Below are 10,699 nucleotides of genomic sequence, written 5' to 3'. Positions count from 1 at the left end.
TGGGCTTGGAGAGGGGCCGCTCCGCGCTGACGGGGGTCGGGTTGATCCGGCGGGACGGCTTGGCTGGCCTGGGAAAGGTGAGCCACACCCATCAGAGCAACATCCGCACAGAGCGCATGTGCGTCGAGGGAAAGACAGAGCGCCTTTCCGTGCGAATGCAATTGGGCACATACATGCACAGCAGCACTGGGCCCATTTTACTGTGTTTCAATATAGGAGTGTACCAGCTTTGCTGTATACAGCTAAGGGGTGACAGGCGGTACAGTATATTATTCAGCTGTATAAATGAATGCTATGTAAAAGGTCTGTAAGTCGCTCTGGATAAGAGAGTCTGCTAAATGCCTGTAATGTAAATGTAATGTTCAGAAAATTAAGACTAAGTAGCTGGAATTACCAGCACACAGCTGAGCCCTCTGGCAAGGGAAAGACCAATGAGCAGTGGGGGTGGGGCACTCACTTGGGTGAGGAAGGAGACGTCCCAACAGGGGGAAAGTCCTCCATGTTGTTGAAGTTGAGCTGGGCTGGGGGAGGAGACAGCACGGCGTCCGCCCTGCTGCCTGGCCCAGCCCCTCCGCCTCTCCTCCCCACCTCCCGGCGCCCCGCGTCCTCATATTGGCCACGCCCACCACCGCCAGCACCACCGCCGCCCGCCTGACGCCCGGGAGGAGGCCCCGCCCCCCCGCTCCTCCTGCGGCCGCGGCGCTGCGGGGCGGGGCTCGGGGAGCCCGCCTCCGGCGGCGACATCACGAAGTCGCCCAGGCAGGCGCGCTGGGCGGAGCGTCTCTCTGGGGGCGGAGCCCTGGAGGCGGGGCTCCACCCCGCGCTGAAGGAGGGGCTGCTGAGGGCGCTGATGCCGCTCAGGCACTGGGACCGGGACCCGGACCCGGACGGGGCGTCCCACTCAGCCCCGCTCGTCGCCGGCGACACGGACGGGGCGGGGGAGAACAGCTGGACCCGGCTGGCGCTGCGGTGCCCGGCCCCGCCGCCCACCTTGCACCCCCGGCGCTCGCTGGAGAAACCGGGGGCGTGCGACGGCCTGGAGCTGGGGGTCTTGGCCGGCGTGGCCGGCCCATTGGCAAGGGCGTGGCTGCTCTGCTCGCGAAGGAAGTTCAGGAAGAAAGGCACAAAGTCCTGCCTTGGCACTTGCAACTTTACCAGGGTCTCGGAGCTGTCGTCCTCCTGTCAGAACGCATAGCGACACACAGACGCAGGTGGGGTTGAAAGGACGGAAAAGCATCCGCCACTCTCAGAAACACAGTGACACGTGTATCACGAACTCTGGAAATACACAACGAAATGAAACAGTCGCAACAGTAACACTGGAACTCCACGTATTCCGCGAGTTATAAGCAGCCAGTTACTGCATATGTTTTCCACTACAACGTGATACTTTTCAGCAGTTTTAAATACTTAAAACATTACATTACACAAAACACTGTCTCTTTCAAAATATGCTCCACGTTTCCAAGCTCGGTGTGTCTGAATTGTATCCTGGTCAAAAGAAAACGATCGTAACTTTGAGAAGCAAAACGGCTATACTCCTCACGTATAGTTAACTAGCTAATACAAGTTTTGACCATCTCCAACAAGTCAAGCGACAAGACCCCGGCCATGACAGAACAAACCAGTCAAGGTTTTTGCCATATTTAGTTTCGTTTAATTTATTTGGACATTTTGAAGATGAGTGTATTCATTGCTGCGCAGCACCTTCGGAAGCACAAAAGCAATTAAATATTACAGACAGTTAGGGAGTTCGCTAGCTGGTTAGCTACCTAGGCTAACTAACATTGGAAAAAGCAGGGCACAGTGAGCAAGTTTGTGCTGCAAACGCGTAGTGTCACTCCGTTATCTTGTCGCCGTTAACACTCCTGGGCGCGGCCGAATGTGTCCACGCAGAATTATCGGTTAATTCACCAACCTGTCCACATCTGAGCCACTGCACGGCCTTGCTCGTCTCCACTTTCCCCAGAAGCACCGTTTCCAAAAGAGCCGCCATTCTGCACTGAGCATGAGCAAGCGCCGCTCGACTCCGCGGGACTGAAGGGGAGGGGGGGGGGGGGGCTGGGGGTGGGGGAAAGCAGCGAGTGCGCGCACGTTGCTGCATTGCACTCGGCAGCGCGCATTAGTACCGCAAACACAGAAATCCCAATTCACCCCTCTACGCGCTAAAAAGGATGCTACTGTATCAGGAACTCTGTCATTCACGGAGAAAATGGCACCGTCTTGTCATAACTGCGCAGGAAATGAACAGCGAAGAGACCAACAGCGTTAAGGTTTTTTCCCCGTCATATTTAATCGCATGTTACCCTCTTTTAGGAATAAAAAAATGATAAATGGGCTGGGGAGTGTGTTTTTAATTGCAGGCAAGTAATTAATGGGTACTGGAAATCAGCCCCTCGTAAAATTGTATACACACGGAGGTCTTAAAACATCAGAGGTTATTCTGTCAATTAAAGTGCTTGTACAGCATCACCTCATTCATTTCAGACAATAATATGTAGTCATGCAAGAAGCATACACAGGAATTCAATAAACGACAGAATTGACAATGTTTTTGTCTGCATGCTGAATGAATATTTTATTTATAACCAGTTTATAAAAATAAAATACAAAATAATTTTAAAACAAACAGAAAACACTGTACAAGGCATTGATATGGTACAAATGAAAAATAACGTAAATAATTACAGTTATGTACAATGTAATTCCTCCACTTGTTACATTCTTTCATTGTAACTGTACACTTACAATTCAACATGGTAACATTGTACACATGACTCAAAACAAAAGAAGCACTGTGGAAAAACTGCTAAATAAATCGAAAAAAAGAAAAAAAAAACACAGACAGATCTGGTGGAGAAGTCCAAAGAGGGTCATTAACAGATATTCCAGTAAGACTTTCAGCATGACAGCAGGCTGAACATGTTGCTTCAGATGTGACTGCTCATGAGGAGCATTCTCGCCGTCCTCTGCTAAGACGATGTAGTGCAGAAGTGCAGTAAGAAAACTACGAGATGGAGCCAAACACACCTCAGTCACCATACATGCAAGCAGACAGTGAAGCACACAGGTGGGCAAGGGACAGAGACGTAACACACCCATTGTAGGAATGGTATCCTACCTCTGCCCAGGCCAAACACACACACACACACACTCACACTCACATGGCTTTATGTAGTGAGAAATATCTTGGTGTCAATGGTCATGCAGACTGCTGCAGGGACGTCTGGCACACTTACACATACAGTATACACGCACACACACGCGCACGCATGCACACACACACACACACACGCCCCACACACATCGATCACACACAGCTGACCCTCATGAAGCACACACACACAGCTACGCACGCAACACGCAGCACGCACGCACACACACGCCATGCGCACCACCCGCATCTACATACCGCATGCTACAAAAGCACCCTTATTAAGCCAAAAACTTAGATGTTCCAAAAACAAACAAAAAAATGCACCATGAGGAGAATAAATAAAGTTAAAATGCTTGTTTTTTGTTTTTTTTTAGTTCAGTCACCCAAGAGAAGTCCTGTACTGGGTACAACACCTGGAAGATCTCACAGGACATTTGGGAAATCCTCGATACTAGAATAACAAAGAAGAATCCACTAGCAAATTTAAATAAAAAAAATTAAATTAAAATGAAATCAGCTTGTTATCACAGAAATACATATGGCAGATCGATAACACGTTCTGGTGGTTCAGGCTGAGCTGAGATAATCGCATCGAGTGCTCGTCCTCCTCGCTCACTGACTGCAGCACCGTACAGCCAACTTTCACTCGTCGCCAGTGGCAGCAGCGACACACTGGAATCATATTTTAGTAGAGTTCATCATTCATATTATTATTATTATTATGACTCGTAGTTATAGGTACTTTAATCCATAAACGTAAAGAAAATTTTTTAAAATGTCTAAGCAGTTACACGACACGTTGGTGAGCCCGTTTATGCCCGTACCGTAAAACTGCTCCATCTCCGTTCATCAACAGGGCAAAAAACAATAATACAGAGCCCCATAAATGAACCCAATCCCTCCCCCCTCGCCCACCCCCTCCAGCTGCGGTCGTGTCCCACGAAATAACCAGACGAGGACGGCCCATTTCGGCAGCCGGTAGTAATGCAGCGGTCACCCGGGCAACCGACGCAACGCTGCGCAGAAGACCCCGCCCCCTTACACACGGGGCCCCTCCCCTCATCCCACGCTCTGGCGTCTGCGTCTGCGACGGCAAACCCAGAGACTGGTGTGCGGTGGCTAAAAGCTGCATGTAAACGGTCCTTTTCCATACGTGTGCAAACCGAAGCAGCATAACAACTTAAGTCACAAACATCAAGGTGATTTAAAAAAAAAAAAACATATTTAGTGAAAGCAGAACACGTGTCAGTTGACACTAGGTTAGGGTTTCTATGGTTACAGGAGCTACACGGTGCCCCTGACGTACAAGGAGGCCACATTTCACACGCCCTGGCATCAATCAGCCAGCACGCTTCCTACATACAGGCGAGGCTTCCACTCGGCAGCCAATAGCAAGGAGCCATTCGGCCGCGAATGTCCTGGCCCGATGGGTCAGCAGCACAGACCGGCCTCGGTCCATCTTTCTGTCTACTGGACATGCATCAGCAAAAGTTCACCGACAGACGACCTGTCAAGATCAATAGCAAATAAATAGCAAGAAGAGAAATGTCATTATGCACAGCAACACAAGAGAGAGAGCTGCCAAAAAACGAGCATCGACAATGCAAAGCTGCCTCGGCTGACCAGGGGAAAAAGAGCTGCCCGTCCCGGGCCAATGGGAAACGAGCAGGATTCGCCGAACCGGCCAATGGGAAACAAGCAGGTTTTTCTGAAGGGAGTACCGCGACATGCAAGAGTACAACTGGAACACAACTGACAGATGCAAACCTGAGCACGAATCAGTCACTCTCACCTCCTTCTAAAAATACTTTCACACACAGACAAACTGCTAGCAAGACCTGCTGCTATTTCCCTTTGGGAAACACAGGTAAACAACTAGGAGAGCGTGAAAAGGGAGGGAGAGAGGGGAAACGACAGGATGCTGGCTTGTCATTTTTTTTTTTTTCATGGCATTCTGTACGCGGCACTAAACTGACATTCCTGAGAGCGGTCACTATCAGAAAAGTCCCTTCCCAACGGCCAGTTTCCCCAACCCCATGACATGGTTACCCCTGAAAACAGCCGCTGTTGTCTGGGCTACAGTATAAGGTCCCTGGCAACCCCCTGCAACAGCCCTGCTTCTAACGGGTGGGGGGGGGGGGGCATGGGGTACTGCTTAAACCTCAGGGAACAATGATTCATGTGGCATGCTTTTTTGACAGGATGCAGCTGTAAAAATCACCCCCCTGCAACCCACCCAAGCACCTGGCACTTGCTTTACCTCACAAACCAACCAACTGCAAGAAGCCACACATTTACACACTCACTTAAAGTGTACATACAAATCCTTCTCTGTGCAAAAATAGTTTCATGGAGAATATCAGACATTGTACTGTAATGTATTTGTACAACATGAACAGTTGCAAAAAAAAAAAAAAAAAGAAATTCAGCCAATTAAAAAAATAAGCAAAATGTTTAGTTTTTTTTTTCCCTCTCCAGAGAATGTGGTACTTCTGCATGAGCGGTTTACTGATGCACATCAAATTTGCGCATTTAGTGTAAAAGCCAGAGTCAAGAATCAGGAGGAGCATAAAACAGGAAGAGGCAGGGTGAGGAGCATGAAACAGGAAGAGGCGGGGTGAGGAGCATAAAACAGGAAGAGGCGGGGTGAGGTGCATAAAACAGGAAGAGGCGGGGTGAGGAGCATGAAACAGGAAGAGGCGGGGTGAGGAGCATAAAACAGGAAGAGGCAGGGTGAGGAGCATAAAACAGGAAGAGGCAGGGTGAGGAGCATAAAACAGGAAGAGGCGGGGTGAGGAGCATGAAACAGGAAGAGGCGGGGTGAGGAGCATAAATCAGGAAGAGGCGGGGTGAGGAGCATAAAACAGGAAGAGGCGGGGTGAGGAGCATAAATCAGGAAGAGGAAGGGTGAGGAGCATAAAACAGGAAGAGGCGGGGTGAGGAGCATAAAACAGGAAGAGGCGGGGTGAGGAGCATAAAACAGGAAGAGGCGGGGTGAGGAGCATGAAACAGGAAGAGGCGGGGTGAGGAGCATGAGACAGGAAGAGGCGGGGTGAGGAGCATGAGACAGGAAGAGGCGGGGTGAAAGGGCAGATGTGTGGGGGGTGCCTTCGTTCCCCACACAAATACAGCAGGGAAGAGAAAACAACTACGACATTCCAAATAAAATATAGAGAATCATATCTACAGATATTTTAGAATCTTCTTGGAATACAATCATCTGAGAAAGGATGAAGGATTTGAGGACTGGTGTGCTGTGTTTCTTTCATTTTTTTTCTTTTTTACTGTAGTGCATGCAAAGAGTAGAGTAGTACTGGTAGGATTTATATTACAATATCTTACAAGCAGAAGGGAGAGAGACAGAGGTGGATAGCAAGAAGAGGGTGAGAGTGAGGGAGTTTTTCTGACAACTAGTGAACTACCAGCTGGAATAAAACTAGTTATTTTTACTGGCTATGCCTACCGCCTTCACTAATAATACTTTTGAAATGACTGAGGCCTTGACGCAAAACTGTCAACCACCCCACACCGATACTAGAATGTCCCTTTGAGTTTAAAAAAAGCATCATTTGACTGCAAGTTAACTGAGGAGTTGAGAACAGGGGAAATTACGAGAGAACAGGCATGTTTCCATAAAGACGGGATTTTAAACTACGTGATTTTTGCTGTTGTCGTGAACTTTGTGTGATAGATACTGAACTATCACCACAGTACACAGGAACACAAAAAGTTAAAAAATTTTTTACAGTAAACCATCTTAATGTACTGCTCCACCACAAAAAATTTGAGTGCCATTTTTCATGTCAAACTGAACATTTTCATGTAGTCCTTTCAAGAAGTGTCTTTATTCTTCAGGACCGTTCTCTCACTTTCATCTAACCGAACATAGTTACATTCAAGATTTTTAAAATCGGGAAACAGACGCCAGAAACGGCTCCAGAAACGTTCAGCTCGCATGGAGAAAGGCACACAAGTCAGATAAAGACAAACGCAAGAAGAAGAAAAAAGTTCACATTCAGCACAGACGAGTCAATCTCACTTCACAGGGGACAGGCATGCTCCTTCAGCTCAGACCTCACGGAACACAACGAGGTCACAATATACTGTGACATCACAGAAGGCCTCATTCCAGAAGGAGCTAAACCAGAGTGTGAAGTGTCAGAGCTCTCGGAGTGAGGCCCGCCCCTTTCTGCCCTGGGGGGCGGGGCTGAAGAGTCCTGGCTCTGTCTAGGGAGGTTCCACACACTGCGCCGTTTCCGAACCTCTCTCACACAAAATACAGTCACCTCAGGCACGGGACTTAATGGGCTCCAGTGGCTGAAATGCCAGCAAATAAATGGAGGGAACAGCCACCTATAGGCTGTGTCCTCTGTCAGTCATTATGCCTGAACATGACATATTACAGGCATCCAATAAATAACCCAATAAATACTATAATACATGTAGCAGTGCACAGTGCATATGCCTGGGTAAACAACATACGCACCCGCCCTCCAGACCAGAGTGCAGTCGGATACTGAACGCTTAGAAAGTATGTGGGGTGCACGGACAGACACCAGCAGCCCCCCCAGGACCTGCACACAGTGGTACGACTGTGCGACTGTCAGAACGTGGTGTTCAGAGAGGGGCGGGGCTACTCTGAGGCACTGACGAGACGCGCTACAGAGGCGCTAGCTAGCACAGTCAGCTCCTCTGAGCCGTTAGGTCCAAATGGACACAATGGCCAGTACAGCCCATTTGTTCGTTTGCAGTTTCAAGATTGTGACAATCATAACGCTCGCTGGCCTCTCTGTAATGCTTTGACCGATTCGACAGCCGAACAACGCTGCGATTCCTTCATATGTCATACCACGTGACAAGTAAGATTTATTTCAACAAATACATGAAACAATAAATAAATAACAGGGTATTAAATAACAGTACTGGTACATGTACTGGGACGAGGGAAGGTTTGTGGCTTGTGTGGGGTGTGAGGAAGTTTGTGTGAAAAGCAGTGTGCAGTGAGCGAGAGAGAGAGAGAGTGAACAGAGGCAGAGAGAGAGAGAGAGAGCTGTGGACGGAAGAGTACAGTATGTTGAGGGGAGGGGGGATTAACACTTTGAGCTGCCAGTGTTCAGGAAACAGACCCCGAGGTTTGCACAGCCAGCCCCCAGTTCCCCTGGCAAAATCACCGCTGCCTTCGTCATGAGCCTCCTCCTCCTCCTCCTTCTCCTGCAGGTGCTGCTGTGGGTGTGGGGCGGGGCGTGGGGGGAGCTGGGCGGGGCGTGGGGGGCGCGGGGCGGGGCGTGGGGGCGCGGGGACGCGGGGGCACTATCTGCTCAGCTTGCTGGGGCACTTGCCCTCGCGGCTGCAGGCCTTGCCGCGCGCGGTGTGGAAGGAGCCGGCGCGGGCCTGCCGGCTGCAGCAGGTCTCCTGCGGGTAGGCGCGGCGCGGCGGCGGGGAGCCGGAGAAGCTGGGCGGGGAGCGGCTCCGCCCCTGGCAGCAGCCGCCGCCGCCCCTGTGTTCGTGGCGGGAGGGGGAGGAGCTGACGGAGCGCTGCAGGGAGGGCGAGCTGCGCGGCGAGGCGCTGGAGCTGCGGTGCGGCGTGGACGGGCTGTTGGGCGGCATGCGCGCGCCGCCGTGGTGCTGCGGCGACCGCAGGTGGGCGGAGCCCCGGGCCCGGGACACGCCCGAGCCGCCGTGCATCAGCTGGGCCAGGCAGGTCATCAGGTCCGCGTCGCTGGTGCTGCCGGCCCGGATCCGGTACCGGCGCAGCCTGGAGAGGAGACACGCCGGGGGGGGGGGGGGGGGGGGGGGTGGGCAGTGAGGGGAACCACGGTCAGACCATTAAACCGCACGGTCCTACTCACCGCTACACAGGCACAGAACCCTGGCGGTCGTCATGACACCCTTGCCACCCGGTAACGAGGGCAGGCATGCCAGGGACACGCCCACTTACACTCACAATCTCAGACAGCTCATGGCAGTTTGACTCCCTCTCTATTCAACCACGTCCCTGTGTCTCTCAGTCTATGTCTGGATTGCTGTTTTGAATCATTTGTAAACATAAACTCCTTCACCTTTAAGGGAAGACCGATTATATGCCGCAGGTATGCAGCTGGTTACAGGTATACAGTTGGTTGAGGCTGTGAATAGTGGGCGGGGTTTATAGTGAAGAGTATGTGACCGTGTAGGAAAAGTGGGCGGGTTTTATAGTGAAGAGTATGTGACCGTGTAGGAAAAGTGGGCGGGGTTTATAGTGAAGAGTATGTGACTGCAGGAAAGTGGCGGTTATGGGAGGAGTACGTGAGGAAGGGGTTATAGTGAGGTATGTGACCGTGTAGGAAAAGTGGGCGGGGTTTATAGTGAAGAGTATGTGACTGTGCAGGAAAAGTGGGCGGGGTTCATAGTAAGCATGTGACCACGCAGGACACGTACCTGCCCTCCACAGCAGGGCGGCTGGGCGGCTTGCCCGGGGGTGGGCGTGGCAGGAACTGGGTGGCCAGCTGCTCGGGGGCGGGCACGGGCGCCACGGGGCGGGGGATCTTGCTCTTGCGGGACAGCGGGCTGGACGAGGAGGAGAGGGAGGGGGCGTCGTCCCCCTGCCGGTCCGAGCGGGACCCCAGGTAGGACTCGTCGTCCTGGGAGCGGTCGGAGGCGGAGGACAGCTGGTCGCGGGGCAGCGGGGCGGCCGGGGCGCGGTTGTCGGAGGAGAGGGACGGGGAGGGGGGCGCGGGCCCGTGGTGGTGGGCCTTCTTCTGGAGGAGCTTCTCTTTGGCCGAGCCTGGGGGCGGGGCGTCCAGCAGGTGGGCGGGCTCCAGGACGGGGATGCGGCTGAGCCGCCGGGCGGGGTCCCGGCGCGTGCCGGGGGGCGGGGACGAGGTGGAGGGGGCGGAGCGTTCCGCCGGGGTCCGGTCCGCCCCCTCCTCCAGGGTGTGCTGGTTGGGCTCGGTGGAGCGGTCCGGATAGCCCGAGTCGCTCTCGGGGTCCTTCAGTTCGGGGAGGGGCGGGCTGCCGCCCCCGGACGCCTCCGCCAGGGGGGAGAGGTGGCCGTTGGCGAAGACGGGGCTGCGGGGCGAGCGAGGGGAGCGGGGCGATCGGGGCGATTTCGGGGAAGACTGCAGGCTTGGCACTGGGCTGGCCGCCACGGGGCTGACCGCCTTCTCTACGGGGGCTCCGTTCAGCAGCCCCTCCCCCGGCAGCTCCGTGGGGCTGCCGGCCTGCAGGGGGCGCTCCTGCGGAGACTGTATGTCGGCGGTGTCGTCCAGGGGCTGGGCGTCCGCTTCGTTACGCTTCTCCAGCAGGAGGCACTGTGGCACACTGTCTGAGGCAGACTGGGAGGAGAGCATGGACGGGCGCTGCGCTGTCAGCTACAGAGAGAGAGAGAGAGAGAGAGGAGAGGGAGGGGAGAGAGAGGGAGGGAGGGGAGAGGAGGAGAGGAGGAGGGGAGGAGAGGGAGAGAGGGAGAGGGGAGGGAGGGAGGGAGGGGAGAGGGAGGAGGGAGGGGGAGAGAGAGGGGAGGGAGGGGAGGAGGAGAGGAGGAGGGGAGGGAGGGAGAGAGGG

General features: G+C 53.3%; 2 protein-coding genes across 5 annotated transcripts in view; both read right to left on the bottom strand.

Moving 5' to 3' along the window:
* The window catches only part of cdan1 (codanin 1), a 14,659-nt gene extending 12,612 nt beyond the window's left edge, over window positions 1-2,047 (bottom strand). Inside the window, exons 1-3 of the mRNA XM_064311088.1 lie at window positions 1,919-2,047; window positions 458-1,179; window positions 1-68 (exon numbers count right to left, since the gene is read on the bottom strand). The exon at window positions 1-68 is cut by the window's left edge and continues 133 nt beyond it. Coding sequence (XP_064167158.1) covers window positions 1-68; window positions 458-1,179; window positions 1,919-1,996 — 868 coding nt within the window. The 5' untranslated portion in view covers window positions 1,997-2,047. The remainder of the gene's footprint in view (window positions 69-457; window positions 1,180-1,918) is intronic.
* A 1,439-nt stretch (window positions 2,048-3,486) lies between these two features.
* Window positions 3,487-10,699, bottom strand: part of ttbk2a (tau tubulin kinase 2a) — a 31,865-nt gene continuing 24,652 nt past the window's right edge. For all 4 annotated transcript variants that reach the window (XM_064310814.1, XM_064310729.1, XM_064310975.1 and 1 more), the window contains 2 exons: window positions 9,575-10,506; window positions 3,487-8,912 (listed from right to left, as the gene is read on the bottom strand). In XM_064310814.1, coding sequence (XP_064166884.1) covers window positions 8,468-8,912; window positions 9,575-10,506 — 1,377 coding nt within the window. In that variant the 3' untranslated portion in view covers window positions 3,487-8,467. The remainder of the gene's footprint in view (window positions 8,913-9,574; window positions 10,507-10,699) is intronic.

This window comes from Anguilla rostrata, chromosome 1 (assembly GCF_018555375.3).
Source record: "Anguilla rostrata isolate EN2019 chromosome 1, ASM1855537v3, whole genome shotgun sequence".
NCBI lineage: Eukaryota > Metazoa > Chordata > Actinopteri > Anguilliformes > Anguillidae > Anguilla > Anguilla rostrata.
This window is presented reverse-complemented; position numbering and strand designations above follow the sequence as displayed.